The 19,119-nt window shown below is 35.0% G+C and overlaps 10 protein-coding genes across 10 annotated transcripts; all 10 read right to left on the bottom strand.

Annotated features, from left to right (window-relative positions):
* Positions 1 to 1,178: 1,178 nt before the first annotated feature.
* On the bottom strand, positions 1,179 to 2,123 carry RO3G_09831 (uncharacterized protein; the record flags this gene model as incomplete). Its single annotated transcript, XM_067664416.1, has 6 exons — positions 1,179 to 1,212; positions 1,268 to 1,483; positions 1,538 to 1,644; positions 1,748 to 1,788; positions 1,857 to 1,959; positions 2,013 to 2,123. 6 exons carry the CDS (start codon positions 2,121 to 2,123, stop codon positions 1,179 to 1,181), a joined length of 612 nt encoding a protein of 203 aa, XP_067520517.1.
* A 490-nt stretch (positions 2,124 to 2,613) lies between these two features.
* Positions 2,614 to 4,356, bottom strand: RO3G_09830 (uncharacterized protein; the record flags this gene model as incomplete). The annotated part of the gene is made up of 7 exons (XM_067664415.1): positions 2,614 to 2,625; positions 2,744 to 3,342; positions 3,397 to 3,755; positions 3,807 to 3,908; positions 3,963 to 3,996; positions 4,053 to 4,169; positions 4,350 to 4,356. The coding sequence occupies 7 exons, from the start codon at positions 4,354 to 4,356 to the stop codon at positions 2,614 to 2,616; spliced, it is 1,230 nt and encodes a 409-aa protein (XP_067520516.1).
* Positions 4,357 to 5,482: 1,126 nt separating this feature from the next.
* RO3G_09829 (Ham1 family protein) lies at positions 5,483 to 6,158 on the bottom strand (the record flags this gene model as incomplete). The annotated part of the gene is made up of 5 exons (XM_067664414.1): positions 5,483 to 5,585; positions 5,635 to 5,711; positions 5,762 to 5,906; positions 5,955 to 6,028; positions 6,084 to 6,158. The coding sequence occupies 5 exons, from the start codon at positions 6,156 to 6,158 to the stop codon at positions 5,483 to 5,485; spliced, it is 474 nt and encodes a 157-aa protein (XP_067520515.1).
* Positions 6,159 to 6,458: 300 nt separating this feature from the next.
* On the bottom strand, positions 6,459 to 8,037 carry RO3G_09828 (acetyl-coenzyme A synthetase; the record flags this gene model as incomplete). The annotated part of the gene is made up of 2 exons (XM_067664413.1): positions 6,459 to 6,850; positions 6,900 to 8,037. The coding sequence occupies 2 exons, from the start codon at positions 8,035 to 8,037 to the stop codon at positions 6,459 to 6,461; spliced, it is 1,530 nt and encodes a 509-aa protein (XP_067520514.1).
* Positions 8,038 to 9,666: 1,629 nt separating this feature from the next.
* RO3G_09827 (uncharacterized protein) lies at positions 9,667 to 11,797 on the bottom strand (the record flags this gene model as incomplete). Its single annotated transcript, XM_067664412.1, has 10 exons — positions 9,667 to 9,767; positions 9,825 to 9,957; positions 10,009 to 10,479; positions 10,530 to 10,641; positions 10,693 to 10,857; positions 10,907 to 11,030; positions 11,081 to 11,260; positions 11,309 to 11,360; positions 11,422 to 11,467; positions 11,520 to 11,797. The coding sequence occupies 10 exons, from the start codon at positions 11,795 to 11,797 to the stop codon at positions 9,667 to 9,669; spliced, it is 1,662 nt and encodes a 553-aa protein (XP_067520513.1).
* Positions 11,798 to 12,156: 359 nt separating this feature from the next.
* On the bottom strand, positions 12,157 to 12,699 carry RO3G_09826 (uncharacterized protein; the record flags this gene model as incomplete). The annotated part of the gene is made up of 2 exons (XM_067664411.1): positions 12,157 to 12,225; positions 12,280 to 12,699. The coding sequence occupies 2 exons, from the start codon at positions 12,697 to 12,699 to the stop codon at positions 12,157 to 12,159; spliced, it is 489 nt and encodes a 162-aa protein (XP_067520512.1).
* Positions 12,700 to 13,656: 957 nt separating this feature from the next.
* RO3G_09825 (uncharacterized protein) lies at positions 13,657 to 14,624 on the bottom strand (the record flags this gene model as incomplete). The annotated part of the gene is made up of 5 exons (XM_067664410.1): positions 13,657 to 13,828; positions 13,882 to 14,035; positions 14,085 to 14,391; positions 14,455 to 14,512; positions 14,569 to 14,624. The coding sequence occupies 5 exons, from the start codon at positions 14,622 to 14,624 to the stop codon at positions 13,657 to 13,659; spliced, it is 747 nt and encodes a 248-aa protein (XP_067520511.1).
* A 1,056-nt stretch (positions 14,625 to 15,680) lies between these two features.
* Positions 15,681 to 15,946, bottom strand: RO3G_09824 (uncharacterized protein; the record flags this gene model as incomplete). Its single annotated transcript, XM_067664409.1, has 2 exons — positions 15,681 to 15,883; positions 15,940 to 15,946. The coding sequence occupies 2 exons, from the start codon at positions 15,944 to 15,946 to the stop codon at positions 15,681 to 15,683; spliced, it is 210 nt and encodes a 69-aa protein (XP_067520510.1).
* Positions 15,947 to 16,870: 924 nt separating this feature from the next.
* Positions 16,871 to 17,828, bottom strand: RO3G_09823 (uncharacterized protein; the record flags this gene model as incomplete). The annotated part of the gene is made up of 4 exons (XM_067664408.1): positions 16,871 to 17,134; positions 17,184 to 17,317; positions 17,364 to 17,631; positions 17,727 to 17,828. 4 exons carry the CDS (start codon positions 17,826 to 17,828, stop codon positions 16,871 to 16,873), a joined length of 768 nt encoding a protein of 255 aa, XP_067520509.1.
* A 112-nt stretch (positions 17,829 to 17,940) lies between these two features.
* On the bottom strand, positions 17,941 to 18,427 carry RO3G_09822 (uncharacterized protein; the record flags this gene model as incomplete). Its single annotated transcript, XM_067664407.1, has 3 exons — positions 17,941 to 18,235; positions 18,285 to 18,367; positions 18,422 to 18,427. 3 exons carry the CDS (start codon positions 18,425 to 18,427, stop codon positions 17,941 to 17,943), a joined length of 384 nt encoding a protein of 127 aa, XP_067520508.1.
* Positions 18,428 to 19,119: the final 692 nt, after the last annotated feature.

Here is a 19,119-nt window from a genome sequence, read left to right as displayed (position 1 = left end):
GCTTGTAGTTTCTTTTTAAGAGTAGATGAGTTAAAGTTAGATTAGAAATCTCTTGTACCATTTGGGCTAGGGTAACCCACATCTTTTGTCAATTGCAATATTGCTTGACGTGCCTAACCCAACTCCAGTTGACTTCAGCCAGGCGTCAGATGTGGTATGGTTATCAGGATAAAAAAGAAAAAATTGACTTGTTTATCTTTGTACTATCGGATTCTTGTTGAGATGGCATAAAGTAAAAACTCTTAAAGGCATTTGCTCCAGCTTGCATGTTTCTTTACTTTGTTGATTCTGTTTTCTAATTGGACTGCTTTGATGCTACTTGCTGAGCAGATAGTGTGAGGTCCGTATGTAGCCTTCCCTTTCTTAAATCGTGAGATACTACTGATACAAGTTCTTTTAAAAGCAAATGGCTAAGCATCAAATGTATCTTGTTTTGAAATCTTTATTTCATTACTGCAAACAATCGCATCAATAGAGGTTTTTTAGATTGTGGGAATGTAAGTCTAGTAAAATATCAGTTGGCGTACTTAAATAAATTAATAGTTATATAATGATAAATGGCAAGGACTGTATATACTTTTACGTTTGGCTTTTACAATACTTGTATTCTCGAAATGAATTTCATTCCCTGCAAGCAGTTTTTTTCACTGGTAATATTCATGTCAGTTTTCCAAACATTTAGGCAAGCTTCTTTAAAGAAGAGGAAAAATCACAACTTTGTATATTGGACAATTCATCTTCATCAACGGTTGATTTTTGCGAAGCATATTTATTATTCTAATATTTAAGATTGGACTAAGACCAAGTGACATGATATATACTTCATTTTCTTCCAAAGTTTTGTTTGCTATTACAGTCGTTCCACACTCAAATAAACTACTTTTTGGCTGGATTTTAAACAATCAGCTCGTGCTTATTTTGAAGCGAGTTCAAACATAATTTGGTGCATTCTGAGAAACTAAAATAGAGCGCTTTTTTTTAAAAAAAAAATTAAAGACCAAAAGATAGTAGAAAGAAAAGCTTTGTTTTAGTTTCTCACAACCAAAAACCATGAACTTGATTTTTAAAACCCAGATATAATAGTAGTGCAACAATTGTAATCAAGAAAAAAGGTCTTTTTTTTTTATAATTTATTTATTTTTTCTTTTAAAAAAATGTATGTGATTGTTTAAGAAATATTAGTAAGGTGCATAGTATCCTCCTCTGCCACGACTATACATAGTAAGTTTAGTAGGAAAATAAATAAATAAACATTAAAATAGTTTACCCTCGTCCACGGTAGCCATACATAGGAGAATGACCATAATATGGTGCAAAGCCTCCACGGAAACTTCCACGTCCTCTACCTCGACCACGCGCAGAAAAGCCAGGTACATTTGTACGCTTTGGGCTTACTTTCAATAAACGAGCACGGAATAAACTATTGTCTAAAGAAACAGCTGCATTGACAAAGCTGGGTTCAGCAAACTCCACGTATGCATAGCTAAATAAAGTTCAATTTCCCGTCTTTTTTTTTTTTTTTTTTTTTTGGCCTTACCCTTTAGGATGGCCAGTAAATTTGTCACATAAAATGGTTACTCTGTTAATTGTGCCACAAGATTGAAAGTGAGCTTGTAATTCTTCAGGTGAAGCACCATAATCAACCTATTTTCAAACAAATGATTAGAAAAAGCGTGTCCCAAAGAAATATTTTTCCTTCTCTCTATTTTTCACACTCTCTTTTTTTCACTCTTTTCTTTTTTTTTACATTGCCAACATAAACTGAACGACTATCGACTGCTTCTTTATCTTTTTTATAGGATATTTTGTATTATTTTTTCTTTTCTATTTCACATCAATCTTTTCCTAAGACTCACCTTCTTCAGGATGCATCGATTTCTCAACCTCGGCTTGCATATCACGAAGTTTGGCGGCTTCATTTTCCATATCCTTGACACGTTGCTTCATGGCTTCTAATTCCTGTATAATGTGTTAGATTCTTGCATCGTTTGATTGACATCTTTTTCAATTACCTTGTCAACTTCAGAAGAGTCTTCAACGTTAGCAGTGTTTAATTCATTGCTGTTGGCCTCTGTGGCTTTTTCAACTTGTTGATTGATTGTTGCTTGATCTACTTCGCTCATCTCTTCCAAAAAAAAACGCGATGGGATTAAAAAAGTTTTTTTTAGAAAATATAAAAAAAACACCAAATGATGGAGCCGAGTAATTAAAAAATCATCACAAAACGATGACGTATATATCAGTTCAAATAGCGAAATAAAACCTTGTAAAAATTCTCCGTTCAAAATGACAGAGAACGAACTAGAATGGATTGAATGAAACAAATTTTTATTTTCAAGCATAAAACAAATTAAAGCACCTATAAAGGTGGTGGAGGAGGAAGCGAGGAAGGTGGTGGTGGTAAGAAATCAAATCTTCTTTCTTCTGTTGTTGGCTCATAGGACTGCAAATTAGAAGAAGACTGTTTGCTGTAGGCCGGATCGATAGCCAACAAAGGAGAGATAGGAGGAGGACCAAACTCTCTGAAGGAGGACAAGACATTATCATTCTGATAATAAGCAGCTTGAAAACTACTTGTCTTTCGGTAATAGCTTTCTTCGTCTACATTATTCTCTACATTGTTCCCTATACCATAAGCTCTTGTATCTAGACCAAATTCACTCATATCTTCATCATGACTGGGTATCATGGATTGACTATGTTTTCTTGTACCATTCTCTGTTTTTATTTGCCCTCTTCTTACAGGTGGTGGAGGAGAAGCATAATGATCAACTGGATAATCATTTACAGATGTATCATAGCCCTTTTGCTTCTTCTCTATTTGTTGTTGTTTAAGAGGGGTAGGATACAATGGGGTTGCTGCCATGTCATCTTGCACTGATATAGTACTTTCATAATACTCAGAAGGAGTATAGCTCTTGGACCTACTCTTTCCTTGACTACCATAATTATTATTGTGAGACACTAATGTTGTAACGGATGGAGCAATGGATGAAAAAGAAGTGTTTTGGCGGTTAGTCATCTCAGGGGCATGAGGAGGAGTAGGGAGTGGTCCAAAGTGGAAACCAGAATCGTAATTTTCTCCAGGTGTAATCATACCTGATTTGCTAAGAGGATGAACCCCTCCTTCCTTTGTATAAGACATGGTATCATTTGAATCTTGAGAGTTTTCAATGACAAGTGTCGTAGTCTGCCCATAGTTACTACTGATACCGCTATGGTTGTTTAAAGGAGCAGCCGTATATGCATCATCGTCAGTCGAAGGATTGCTTTGAGTTGCGTTGTGTTTAGGGTGAAAAATCAAAATCATACAAAGCCAAGTAATGACTGCACACATATTGACTAAATGGTCTTTAATATTCAAATCTAAAAAAAAACAAAATAAGCCAGACTTACTGTTACAAATAAAGAAATCTGCCGAGAATTTGTGAGCATTCAAGTATTTTCTTCCTGTCAACCCATCACAGCTAAGAATGGTTAATAAGGTTCCATGCCCAAAAAGTACGGTAGACAAGACCAAGTTGATTTCTTGAAAGTAAAGGATCTTTGGAACAATAGATCTACCATTGTCTGTATCACGAGAATTGGCTAATAATTTCTTGAATCGAAAGTGGGAGACAACACCTAGGCAAGCGACAATAAAGAGTTCGATACCATAGACCATCTCAGGCATGATTTCTTTATAGGTTGGTTCGTAGACATCACGAGAAAAATTGTATTGTAAAAGAGGAAAGATGATGAAGCTAGTAAATGTCCTAAAAGAAAAATGTTTAGATGACAAAATATAGTGTTCAACAAAAACTTACCAAAAGATATAAAACATGAATTCTTTACTACTCATAAAGCTTGCTCTTGCAACCGAATTTGCTAGGTAATTCCAAAAGCATTGAAGCAATACCAAAGTACCGCTAAGACAAAAAAAAAATAAGTACTTCTTATCATTTCCAATTGCCGGTACTTACGTTTGTAATGAAAAGCCAATACATAAGCTATATTCTAGTATAAAGCCTGTAAGTAAACCAGTCTCAAATATAAACCAGTGCATATTTTACCTGTAGGAATAACAAGATTTTGATCTGCCTTTGTCCACATGATTTCAGGCTTTGTAAAAATATGTCCAAAGATACTAGCAAATCCTTCTTCATACTTGATCTTTACAGATGTTATATCTTTAAACAAAAGGTGAGTATGTAGCTAATGTACAAGAATAGATGTTGTTACCATAAAATAGCTGAAACGGTATCATAAATAGGATGAGTAGAGTGACAATACTTTTTAATTCTCCTTGTCGAAATCGTTTTGGATGTAAACATTGAAAACGATCTAATGTCCATACTCTGTATGTGTACCAGACATATAAGTAGGTAAATGATACCATTCTTTCTATATAACAAGTTTAGATAAATAACAACAGCATTATTCTCTGTTATTTACGCAAGAAACTAAAGTCACTTAAATGTGTCATTAAAAAATAATTAGGAAATAATATTAAAGAGAAACGTAAATAATAAAGATAGATAATGGAAAGAAAAAGAAGCACAAGTCTTTTTCTGGGCTTATCAAAAGGAAACAAAGCTTTGACAAGAAAAAAATAAAAGGAGAAAAAGTCTATTACAAGTTCTAAGGAGTGTACAAAACAAGCTTTAGTTGATTGAACATAAATCAGCTAAAACAAAAAAGGAGAAGAAGACCATTTAGAGAAAAAGAACTAGATTAGGAGAATTGCAGTAACAGAGGAAAATTAATGTAACCCCTTTCTTAATGTCTATTATTTTATCCAAAAGTATAAATGACTTTTTTTGTACTCCTTAAAGACAATAAATAGCTGATTTTATACAACAATAGGGTACATATGTTAATACAGGGTACCAGTTTTGTATTGACCTATTCTTTATATATTTAATCAGATGTCTCAGAGCATTCAGTTATTTGGGAGCGTTTATTGTGGTATATGAGCGCTCTTGTAAAATTTCAGCATTGAATTTTTGGGCTTTCATCAAAATAAACCCAGGCCTTGATAAACCATTTTTTCTACTTTTTTGTTAAACTAGCACGATACCTTCACGCTAAGAATCACCATTCTCCCCCTCTCTTCCTTGATTCAGATCTCCTGTAAGAACCAAGTCAAGTCACAAAAAATACAACTTGCCTTTTAAAGGACAATAGATTCTTTCCTTAAAGAAAGGGGATTCTAATACTGCTCTAACGAGACTCCCTTTCAATTGATTTGTAAAGAGATTAATACATAGATGTATGAACAGAAATTTTTTTCAAAGAAAATTTCTAAAGCATAGCGAGTGAAATGTATAAAGCATGTAAGCTCTTAAAAGACAGAGGTGCTCTTATTTTTCCTGTTTGAAATTTCATATGCTTTGAGAAGCATTAGCCTAGCAATGATCTGTTTAGCAACAGCTTTAATCAAGAAGACTACACATTAACTTGTTGCAAGTAATATTGGTACCATGGGTATTGGGGATGATTTTTAGTTTTCTGCTTCTTTGTGTTGAAAGTATTTCTTCAATTCATCTAAAGCTCTTGAACGATGTGAGATTGAATTCTTGACATCTTTATCTAATTGAGCAAAACTATGCAGACATCATAAGTAATTTGTTGATGTAAAACAATTACCCTTACGTCTGCTCAAATCCATCGGGCTGAAAAATACCATCCCAACCAAAGGTGCCTGGACCTCGAGAAGCAACGATCTTGCCCTAAAAAAAATCATTATTTTTTCAAATTATGCATTATAATCATCACTTACATTTGTTCTTCCTTCAAATATAATAGGTTCATGGCCAGGTCCCTCACAATAGCCAAAAGTACAAAGAGCAACAGCAGATTTATCGCCAAATCCTTCGAGCATTTTGTTGATACCATCGTGTCCAAGAGAGTTTTGAAACCATTTGCTATGTACTTGTTTGATTTATATTTTATATGCATATACTTCTTCTTACATGTAAGGACCTGGTAAGCCATTCATAGCGTTAAAGCATAGTGCTGTATCTTCAGTAATACAAGGACCTTTAAGCTAAATAGAAAAAAAATAACTATCATCGAGTTTTGCTCGTTATTTCATGTATTACTGTTTCAGCAGCAAGCTTGCACTTTTGCTTGGCAATTTCTTGAGTTTCACCTTGAAGCTCAGGTACTTTATACATGATTAAGTTGAATGTCGCGTACATTTATGTGTATGTGTCTAAGCTTACAGTCTAAATTATGAGATTCAACATCAATAACATCTTTTAAGATCGCTCGAACTTCACAAAGCTTATTCTTATTTCCTGTGACAAACACTACGGAAGAAGTTAGCTTGTATTTATTATTAAAAGTAGACATACCAAGTTTAGGTAGTTCTTGAGTGCTCATGATTTTTTTGACAGGTGAAACCAGATAAAAAAAAAAGGAGGGAGAAAAGATGACAAATCAAACAATACGCGGTTATTTATTTATCCTTTTGCTTATTTATGAACATAATGAATTAAATGATCTACGACGGAAGGATCTGCTAGAGTGGAAATATCGCCCAATGAATCATGTTCACCATTCACGATCTTTCGAAGGATACGACGCATGATCTTACCAGAACGAGTCTTGGGCAGATCGCTAATCACATAGATACGTTTGGGTGTAGCAAAGGGACCAATCACCTTACGCACTTGTAAAGCCAATTCTTTTTCAAGTCCCTCAGAATCTTCAATGTTGGGCTTTAAGGTAGTAAAGGCATGAATACATTGACCTGTTAAGTCATCATTACCGCCAACAACGGCTGCTTCGGCTACGGAATGATGAAGAATTAGAGCAGATTCAATTTCTGCTGTTGAAAGACGATGCCCAGAAACATTAATGACATCTAATAAAACAGATTAGTTTTTCTTTTCACCATCTATCATTAATCTTACCATCCACACGTCCACGAATCCAAATATAACCATCTTTATCGCGTGTTGCTCCATCACCAGTGAAATAATAACCTTTGTAAGGATTCAAGTAGGTATCAAGGTAACGATAGTGATTATTGTAAACACTACGAGCCATTGATGGCCAAGGTTGAGAGATAGCTAGGACACCAGTAACATCATTTCCTTGCAATTCTGCGCCTGTAGTAGGATCCAAGATAACAGGGTTAATACCAAAGAAAGGAAACGTAGCCGATCCTGGTTTGGTAGCAGTAGCACCAGGTAGAGGAGTGACAATAATAGAACCTGTCTCTGTTTGCCAATAGGTATCCACCACAGCACATTGTCTTTTACCTACTTTATCATAATACCATTCCCATGCTTCAGGATTGATCGGTTCACCCACAGAACCAATCACACGAAGAGTGGATAAATCGCATTTATCGACCCAGTCATCACCCAATCGACGAAGGGCACGAATGGCCGTGGGAGCTGTATAGAATTGAGTCACGCGATGTTTTTCTACCGTTTCCCAAAAGCGAGAAGGTGTAGGGTAAGTAGGGGTAGACTCAAACAAGAGAGAGGTGGCACCCAAGGAAAGAGGACCATAAACCAGGTAAGTATGACCTGTGATCCAACCGATATCAGCCATACAAGCATAAATATCTTCTGGATGATAGTCAAAGACATATTTGACAGTCGCTGTTGCACCTAAAAGATAACCAGCTGTCGTATGAACCACACCTTTGGGTGTACCAGTAGAACCTGATGTGTACAATAAAAACAAGGGATCTTCCGAGTTCACATTCACAGGGGGGCAGTATGGACGAGCCTTGGCTAATTCCTCATGCCACCAAAGATCACGATCTGGTGAAAAGGGAACTTCAGATCCCGTACGACGTAACACCAAGACATGCTCAACCGTAGGTGTCTTTTTGAGTGCCTCATCTACGATACGTTTGGTAGCAATGTTCTTGCCTCCCCGACGTCCTTCATCTGCTGTAAGGACCACACGTGCACCACAGTCATTGATACGGTCACGTAGGGATTCAGATGAAAAGCCAGCAAAGACAACAGAATGCACAGCACCAATACGAGCACAGGCTAACATGGCATAGACAGCCTCAGGCACCATGGGCATATAGATGGCTACATTATCACCCTTACGCACATCCAGCGAGATGAGCACATTGGCAACACGACATACTTCTTGTAATAACTCACGATAGGTAATCTTGCGAACATTACCAGGTTCATCTCCTTCGTGTATAATGGCCACCTAAAACACAAACCATTTAGTTTTGTTTTTCATGTTGTACAACAACAAACCTTGTCTGGTGTAGTCAACGCATGGCGATCCACGCAATTGAATGAAACGTTAAGCTCACCTTCCAAAAACCAAGCAACATCACCTTCTTTTAAACTACCAGTCTGAACTGTCTCGAATGGTTTTGACCAAGACAATAATTCTCTAGCCAACTTTATGAAGAAGTTTAGACGCTTGATAAATACGCGTGTTTGTGTCCACTTACACTGCCAAAGAACTTGTTTGGGTCATTTACACTTTCCTGCCATTTTTGTTTATATTCTTCAAAATTTGAAATAAAAGGTTTAGGAAGTGTTTTATCATTTAATAACCTTGACGGTACAGCATAGACTTTTTCTTGTTCCATATGAGTATTGGATGTATTTACTGTCATTTATAACTTTTCAAAAGAAAAAAAAAAAAAAAAAAAAAAAAAAAAGAAGGAAAAAAGAAGAAAAAAAAAAGTTTAATTTTTATATACGTGAGCACAGAAATCTCTTTTTGCTGATCACATGAAATGTATGCGCTCTTGTGTATATAAATACCTTTTACGTTTCATAATATAATTTGCATATATAAAAATAATAATAAACAAGTAGAAAATGATTTATTTTTATGATAAACATCACTTTCAACCTCTTCTTGTCATACACTAGTCCTACAGAATAATAAACCTTTTTTTCCCCACAAAAAAAAAAAGAAGGTCATACACAAAAGGTTATGTAAGCCAATGAGAAAAAAATAGAGTAAAAAAGAGATGCTTTTTTTTTCCATTTGTGTACACAGGGTTTTACCAAATAAAGTTTACATATAAAGCCTAATGTAACCATATGTTATTCTATTATGCTTAAAAGTGTACCTTGTAAATACAAGTTATCAAATAAAGTCCAAAATATGTTATCTCAAAACCTCTTCTTTTTTTTTTCTCACACTTTATTTTGTTAGATTTATTTGGTATACAGCAAAATAAAGCAGTCGCTTACATTGATTGTCTTGATGCGCAGAAAAGTTTACGTTTCTTAATGTTTTCCTCTTGTTTCATCAAATAAATTGATAAACAGATTGGATAAAAGTCTGTAGATCATTGAGTAAAGAATGCATTCTATAATTAAAATTTACAAAATGAGGAACCAGCTGTTTACAAAGAAATAATACTCTGCTAATCACATCTTCTAGAATCATTTGGGCTTATATTGATTTAATAAAACAATTACTAATTTTATTCTTTATTTTAGTTTGTTCTTGAATTGAACCAAGTACAAGTTCTTTTTGACTAGCGTAATCCTAGCGGACTTGCATCATCCTGAGTCCAACAAAATAAAATAGTGAGTATAAAGCATTTCTGGAATCTCTCTCTTTCACACGAAATTCCCCGTGGAAAAAAAAATATAGAGTTGAAATATTACAATTCTTTTAATAATAATAAAAAAAACCTCTTCTAAATTATTATAAACAAAAAAAAAATTATGGACCTAAAGGCTCATAACTCCAAATACGTGCACGATTATCACCAGAACCAGTGGCAAACATTGGTTTATGACCAGGACTTGTTGCAACAGAAATGACTACCAAAAAAAGAGATGACTACCTTCAATTTTTTTTTCCCATTCAGCTTTTCTTACCAGAATTCTTGTGACCTTGAAGCATGAACTGTGTTTGACCTGTGCGTGGATCCCAAAACTGTACACCACGATCTTTTGAACCTGACACGATCCAATTACCATCAGGAGTCGTTGCTACTGATAATACAAAATCCTATAAACCAGTGAATAATCATCCGTTATTATTATTTTTTTTTTTACTTACTTTATGACCAGAGAATACTTGGATACAAGCATTCTTGTTACGTTCATAACCTCTTTCACCTGCACCCAATTGCCACATACGCAACGTTTTATCTAAACTTCCACTCACCAATGTCTTTCCATCAGGCATAAATGCAACAGAATAAACACTGTCTTTATGTCCTTCTAATCGCTCCAACAATTGACCTGTATGCGCGTCCCAGACACGAACGACTTTATCCAAACTGCCAGCGGCCACCAGACGACTGTCTGGCGAAGTCGCCACACTGGTCACACCCAAATCTTGCTGATCGGCATCATTGATACGAAGCTCATGTAAGCAGCGTAGTGATTGCCAATCCCAAATACGAGCTGTACGATCGCCTGATCCAGAGACAAGGATGCGTCCATCACGACTGAATTCTAACGAGTAAATGTCTTGCTCATGCCCTGTTAATACACCACGAATACGCTTCTTTGCAATGTCCCAAATCTAAGAAGAAAGTGAGTTTCCTTTATGCATCATTATGTGTGATGACATACTCTGATTTGTTTATCTTCTGCGCCTGTCGCCAAGTACTTTCCATCAGGACTAAAACTGACTGAACGAATGTATAGATCGCCTTCACGTCCAGAATTTTCATCTTGAAGAACACTACAATTCATGGTTTAATGAATCTGTGCATGTCATGATCATTAAACTTACGCAACGCGAGTAGAACTAAGTGTATCATAGATATAGGTTGCTTGGTTACAACCAGCAGCAAGAAAACGACCATCAGCACTGAATTTAACACAGCAAACGACGCTACCGTGATCAAACGTATGTAAAAGATCCACCTTGAGATAACGAGTCGCCTTGGGATTAAATCTATTAGACAGGTTACTATGATGCAAAATACGATGACAGTGGACATTACAACGCAAACCAATCTTGGCCTTCTACTTTCATATTTGCAGGTACGTTTTCTGGATTGATATCACTTAATGGTTCATTCGGTGTCTGAGATCCACTTTTACCAAGAACATTGCTTCCCCTGGCTACTATATGATATTCTTCAGAACAACAGAAAAGGCTCTTTTTATAGACTTACGTTGTGAAGGTGGAGGTGGAGCGTTGGAAGGCAGAGGTGATCCACCATTCATATAAGGTGTTCCAGCATGAGGTGGTGGTGGTGCCGAAGAAGCATTGGGCACTGGATATCCAGAATGGTGAACATGGGCTTTTGTATCCATCAGTGGTGGAGGTGGTTGTTGCTGGTATCCACTTGGTCCTATTCCTCAAAATGAATACAATTTCCATCATCTATTGTGATCCTTACCTCCATAGGCTGCAGGTGGTGGTGGTGCTCCACCATGTTGAGGGTGTTGAGCCTTTTTTCGATAAGCCCTTTCTTTCTATTTTTTTTTTTTTTTTTTTTTTTTTTTTTTTTACCTGTTGTTCAAGCTGTTGACGAAGACGAGCAATTTCTTCTTCATACCTAGAGTATGCTTAACTATAAAAGATTTTCATTCAAAGAAGAGGTAGCTTACTGTTTCTTGATTAACTGTTGTGCTCTTTCAAGGTCCATCAAATTTTGTTGAAATGCGTTCATTTCTTGAATTTGACTGTTCACTAGCATTTTACACATTAATACACGAAGCTCAGCTTGTGTTATGTTCTTACTTTTATGTTCATATTCATCTCTTTGGCTTTTGCAGACCATGACTTCTTGAGCGAGTTGATCGTATTCATTTTTAACAGCATCTAGTAATTCCATTAAACGACTGGGTGTAGGTGGACCCATAGGTCGATGATTATAAACAGACATTTTTTTTTAAAAAAAAAGGGGAGGAAAAAGAGCTAGAAAAATTTCATCCAGCGACTATTTAAAAGGGACATGTTACACAGAGTGTACATGGGCTACTTTTACCAATCTCGGATGATGTGTAATTTAGACTAGAAGCATTACTTCATGGAATTTAGAGTACATTAACCTTCATTTAGAAAATTACGTATATAGTCAACAAGGATTTATTGATCAATAAAAGGTATCAATAGAATAGCCTAATTTAAAACCATTGTGCGGTCAGTTATAAAGAGAGTGTATTTCATTTATTGACAAAAGTTGGTATAATACCCAGCTTTATCCTGCTGGGTATTTGTACCTTATAAAGTATGAAACACAGCTTATAAATGATTGACGAGTGAAGGAGAAGGAACACCTATTTCAGGGATTCTAGGAAATATTCCAAGGTACTATATGTACACTGATTTAGTTTATATATAACACAATAACAAAAGCAATCTTACCAGAATGGCCCAACCTAAAGTACCAAAAAATGTGCCGGACAAGAGTTCATAATGTCCATGAAAATAAATACCTGTCTGGAAGAGCATAAACCACCAAATGACAGCAATCGTCAAGACAGCCATCACGGATTGATATTGAGTTTTGTCCTGTTTTTTGAGTAGAGATAAAGAATCAAAGGAATAAAGCATCCAGCAAAGCTCTTCCCAAAGAAAAAGGCTGGCATGTATCAGAAGTACACAGTGGCCAGAGACATCATGACCACCAGCCCAATGACCTCCCAAGTGTCGACAGACCTGTTGCGATACTACATTTGTCAACTTGTCTGAGTCATCTGCCTGCTCCGCTAACGATCTGCATTGGCCACCAGTCAACACGTAGATTCGGTCAATCATGCTTGGTCCCAGTAACCACTGGGTCATGATGTACCAATACAGAGTGACAAGGAGATACCGTAGGGCTCCCTTTATAAATCGCTGGGTATCTTGTAAATATCTCGAACGAACAAAGTAAAGGTAGCTGAAATACACAAGTGTCACCCACATCCAACCGAGTTTTACAAAGTAGAGATTGAGAACGTTGCGTTTATGAGCATAATAAGTATTGGGTGGGTTGCCGAGTGTTGAATATAGAAATGCAACAAGTACTGTAGTTGGATATAATGACGATGCTACTTGCTGATGAGGTTTTAAATGTCTCTTTATAAAGTTCATAAGAAATGATAAGTATAAAGAAAAGAGTAGTGAGGCAGATCCTTTTGACTTTTTTTTTGGTGGATACATTTTTAAAACACCGTCTTTTATTTGGCATATGACACAAAGATTACATACATAGTCCTCACTTCATAATAGCGTACATCTCTTTCTCTCTCGGTTCGTAAATCATCTCGAGAAATACAAGAGATCGCAGAGAATACTAAGAGGAAAAGAAAGATGCTTTATTTTTATTGAATTATTATGTAGAATGAAATTGAAAGCAGCAGTGGTAACAATAGATTAAAGTTGAGTTTGAGCAAGAAATAGCTCATTGGTCACACTGTGTTTTACTAATTTATTTTCTTATTTATCAATTAAAGCGAGACGAGGTTGTAGTAAATCAAAAGGTTCAAGAAAGCAGATAATGCAAATTTTACAATGAACACTTGTGATTAACAGAGAACCTCACACTTTATTTATCGAAAAGTCAGCCCAGGAATGGCCTTTATGAACTTAATGGATGGTAATATAAAATGAAAGTTGTATGATTTTGTATAGATTAAGTTAGTTGAGCAATATACGTATGACTTGCATAAAATACGAATGAGAGATATAAAAAGAATCATTTAATATTAAAAAATAAAAATTGTGTTATATGTAATGAGTGGCATTGACCAGAACCCTCTATATATCCTGACAGCGTTTGTCGACCGCATCAAGTTTTTCTTTTCCATTAATTTTAACTCCAAAGTTCTTTAGTCTGAAGGATCGCTTCAAATCCTTGTTTCGGCTAAATTTATTGACCAAGCTTTGCAGATCTTCAGAACGGGTTGCACTTGCACGCCACACATTATCACTATACAACAAACAGATTATTACAAGCATCAAGGACAATATATCTCTTGTTACGGATAACAGCATTGTAATTGACGACGAATAGTCAAAAATCTTGTTAAAAAGCTTTGTTCTGTTTCCCTTTCATCTCTATCTCCTACTAGAGTCAATATACGAACAATGTTAATATCAGGTTCAACATATTGATACCCATGCTGAATAATAGTATCTAATCCAACCTAGTTAGATTCATAAACTTAGTCACATATAGAACATACCATAAAATATAGCCTTTCCAAGAGCGGATTCAATTCTATATTGAGATGCATAACGAGCGCTAGGAAGCATGTAGTTCTCATAAACCCATTCACGTTGAAGTTTAGCAAACGTTTGGTCTTGACTACATGACTCTTGTTTCCAAGCATCCGCATAACCTTCTAATCCATCCGTCTTTCCTCTCGCCGGTCGATCACAGTTGGGCAGTTGACTGATCTCATGTAGACGACCAAGGTACTTGGATAGAGCATTTCCTGGCTTGGCTTTTTCGTAGCTATCGATCAATATCTCTGCATCACCAGTTCCCGTCTAGTAGGTTTGTTCAACAAGAATGTCCTTCCTCTCTTTTTTTTTTTATAGAAAAAAACTTACAGTAAATCCTACATAACCAGATGTATATCCTCGACTGTCACCGATATCAGAACTCTGTCTAAAAAGGAGTGGGTATTATTGAAGCAGAATCGACAACATAAAGGAGGGGCTTACGCATATGCAAACGAAGTGTCTCCTTCTTCAAATACGTTGGTAATCAAACTAGCCATTTGAACTGTATGAGGATCAATTTGAGTGACTTGAGGATAGGCGCTTAGATCATAAAATGTGGTGCCATTCATTGGATTAATACAACCACCTTTCACAGCCTATGCACATCATTTAGCTTGGATTCAATAGTAAAGAATCAATAGACAACCTGAGGATCTACAATAAAATCAAACTTTGAGCAGATCGAACGATTGGCTTCAAACAAGCCATGACAAGCTGGGGCAGGATCTTCTTGAACAGATTGCTGGACAAGTAAAAATAAAGAAAGGAGTATGAAAGTTTTCATAGTCTGTGATTGTAAGGAAGAAAAAGAGAAATAAAATGATGACTCCTTTATTTAGCTATTTTTTTTTTTTTTTTTTTTAACCAAAAAAGAAAAATTCCTTTCCCCTTCAGATAATGGAAAGACCAGTTTGTAGTGTTCATTGTGGACAATTATTCATATGTTCGTGTAACAATTTTGCTTTCATTTTTATTAAAAGTAAGCATGACAACATTGATATTTATTTCACTCGCCTGGTTGCTAGGATTTAGTTAGTCATTCTATAGGATGATGATTGATCCACTTCACTGTTTGAGGCTAATTGGGAGGATAAAGCGTTAAAAATGTATTTTGTAGAAATGAAGAATATCCTATTCTAGTAAGGGAGTGGTCTTAAATTTCCTTAAAAAAAGTGCAGTGTTTAAATGGAATTAGATTGACATTGATTATTGTATATTCACTGTTTATAAACACTAGGAAACATGATCCAAGACGATCCCCTTTTTTTTTCCCATTGAAATGGGGATAAGATTTCATGTATTCTCCTTATTTCCTTTACTATATTCTTATATTAAAGTGTTATTCTATTGATTAACTAAAAATGATACATTATTAAATTCTTTTGTAACTTGTTGATCGAATGATGTATGTCGATGCTGATGTCTCTATTTTTATGTTATTAAAGAAATTTTTATGTTTATTTATGACACATAAGACTATAGAGTCATTTTATTGCTTTATTCTTTGTGTTTTGATCATTGTGTGTTGTTGACGAAATATAGTTCTATTATATTCATGATTTACACTGAGCTTCTCCACTCCTTGGACAGCAGTAATCAGCTTCAGGATAAAAGCAATCATCAGGGCATTCATCAGGACAGTCTGTCATTTTACACCTTGTATTACATGTAGCTTCACATACTGGAACGCCTATAAAAGGACAGCAAGGAGGGCCTGTATATCGACAGCTGAACGGACACTCTACTGGACTAGAACCTTTTTTTTAATTCGTTTATTTGTTTTTATTTATTTTACCATAAAGACGTCTTTACAAGACATCGTATACCAAAACATCTTATAGGTTTGCAGACTGGAATACCCGCACCATAACAACCTCCACTGTTTGGATAGACACATTCATGTCCTTTTGGACATATTGGACATTTCAATTGATAATTAGGACAGAATGCTTTTTATTTTTCAGGGACGTAAGAATGCTTTCTATTTTAATAGCCTTCTTTTTTTTTTAAACAAGAAAATAAGGATAAATTGTTACTTACAATCTTGTCCACTAATAATAATAATTGAAAAAGTGATTAACACAAGTATGTATGTAAACCATTTCATTTTTTAATAATAAAGATTAAAAAAGAGAGAGAATAACAAATAGAAAAGATCAACATAATATTTTAATTCCAAAGAGAAAGAGGGGGTCATGGTATTATATTAAGTAATGTTTGAATTCATACAGATCACAGCATTTGTATGTCAAATCAGCCAGTGACATTCAATGAATACAAAGAATCAACAAAAGAAAGCGACAAGAGAGTTTGAAATTCAAGCACAAAGCGACCCTCAAAGATAACCTTAAGTGCTTTGAGAATAAAATAAAAAATCAATGGTACTTTTCCTGTGTGTTTTATAAGAAATCCTAATCTTGTTCAATTATTGTAAGAAGATATACTTCTTTTAGTAAGACATAAAGACCAATTTAGTTGGGGAGATGCAAACCTTATTCTTTTAGGATTCATTCATGCATGTCTTGCCGGTGGCTGTCTGTATGACTTCAGATGCAAAGTTGAATTCAAAAGTAATTCTTTATGTACGTATTAAAATGTCTCCTCATTCGGCATGATCATGTACTTGTACAAAAAAAAAATTCATTGTACTCTTCTCTGAAATTAAGTACCCTTTTTTTTGTAGGGGAACTGACATTGATTTAAAATGGAACTAGCTAGAATGGATAATAATGAATTTATTCAACTACATTAGTTTTGTAAACCAAGATTGATTACTTTGGTTTACTGTTAATAATTTACGTAATTTTAAAACAGAACCAGGCCTTATTTTAGCCATAGAAGAAGAAGTATGCTTGGTATATAACACTTGACTATTTGATTTCATATTCACAAGTTGTTGATCTTGAGCCTCTAATAAATCATTGAGTGGTTTGTGTTGTATAAAAAAAGGTGCATCACGCGTATACATCTTCCACAGGTTCAATTCTTCTCTTATTTTATCGCCCAACTTTAAAATGTGAGCACACTAGAGTATATATCATCCTGTACATGTTTACCTGCTTTGTTTGCTCTTGTGCATTTTTATTTTTCAAAAGCACATTTCTGCGCTTATAATCTGCTTTTATACATAAGGAAATGGTTTTTGCTATTTCAAGTTCTACAGTTGCTTTCTGTAATGTAGCTGCGTCATCTATAGAAAAGAATGAATAAAAGAATAAATTGCAGTCTTTATTTACCCAAAGTACGAAAATAGTAAGATGGATCAATGCCTAATTGTTTTAATTTAGTATTCAATTTATTCATCCATGCTATTTTTGGATTATTTTCAACACAAAGACCCGATGCAGACTGAATAGCGGATTCCAACGTAGCTTCTGCATAAACTGCTTTATCCAGTCTTAAATCTTTTAGTACACTCTCAATTTGTCCTGTTCCATATTCCATGTCCATCAGTACTTGGTTGATTAGATCCAATTGCTGAATCAATCCATTTAGTTCGGCTGTCTTTTGTGCAAGTAGCGTTCTCAAGTTTATTACAGTTTCTGTTCCCTACTCAATCTTAGTCTTTTCATGTTTATGATATGACTCTGCCTAATTACTTTATCAAGTTTTCTTAGTAATTGAGAGATTATTTCATCACTATTATCATTAACAAATGTCAGTTCTGATACACTTTTTATTGTATCATTAGAATGGATCATATTTAAAAGAAAGAAAAGAAAAAAGAAAGAAAGAGAGAGAATGAAAAAGAGAGTCTTTTATAAATGCATTATTATTGTTTTTTTTTAAAAAAAAAAGAAAGACACATATCCTCTAAGGCTTTTGCTTCATGGCAGATTTACATGGTTTTGGTAAGGGAGCATCTTGAGGTATAGGGTCATGAATGACACGTCCAATTTTATGATAAGTGTGATGATTTTCATAAAACTTTTTCCAGTGGGCTACACCCTTCAATTCATTTTCGTTTAATCCTCTCAAGTCATGCGTCAAGTGGTCTTGAAAGCAACCTGTCACATAGGCTCTTGCTGCATCTTTACCCGAGAAATGATGATAGCTACCTCCTTTTCCGTACCATCCTCTCCCTTTCGTGACATCAAATACCTCGCCACTAAAATTAAAGTTATTAAAAAAGAGGTGATTTAGAATTGAGTGCTTACTCTATAGCCAAGTAAATAGGTAAAGAAGGATCCGTTCCATCATACTTTAATAATTCTTTTTCTGTAAATATCCTCTCCTTGCGCTATTTTACTGTTATGAAATAGAAATATATATATTTACATATATTCTTATTTACTGGCATATAAGTGTTTATATTTGTCCATTTTCCACGATAACCCCAAGTCCAAGTCTCAGTGATCAGATAAGAGCCTAAAAAGAAGAACAAAAGTAACCAAGAAAACCCGATGAGTCCTTGATTTAACAATGAGCTTTTTCTTTTTGTCATTAAAAAAGAGAGAGAGAAATAGAAAGAAAAAATAGCGGAAGTGGAATATAAAAAAGGAGAGTGGAAAAAAAAAAGTTAAGTTTAATTATAAAAGTGGTTGGTAAGAATAATCAGGCGGTGATAAAGAGGCGATTAAACAAAGAACGATGGAAAGAATGATGCTTAATATCCAACTGATAATACACAAGATAAATGAATAGTTGTATCTTGTTCCTATATAAAATGTCGCACTCGTGTTGAACAAATAAGCAATGGCCGCCATTGAAAATGCTTGTGGAAGTGCTATTTAAAAGTTGAGTATAGATATTGTGATGATAGAGGCACTAACCATAGAGGATGAGCATGCTATTTTATATGAGTCAGTGAGTAAAATTTAAAGAAATTATGTATGAATTTACAATGAAACAGGTGCCCATGCTTTGGATCTTTTACGTCTTTGACTACACATTGTAGCTAATAAGGCAAAGATAGTTAATCCACCTACAATGGCAGCAACTATCATGCCTGCAGCAGCAGCTCTCCTTTTTCATATAAGTAATGTTTTTTTT

This window comes from Rhizopus delemar, genomic scaffold, assembly GCF_000149305.1.
Source record: "Rhizopus delemar RA 99-880 supercont3.7 genomic scaffold, whole genome shotgun sequence".
Classification (NCBI taxonomy): domain Eukaryota; kingdom Fungi; phylum Mucoromycota; class Mucoromycetes; order Mucorales; family Rhizopodaceae; genus Rhizopus; species Rhizopus delemar.
This window is presented reverse-complemented; position numbering and strand designations above follow the sequence as displayed.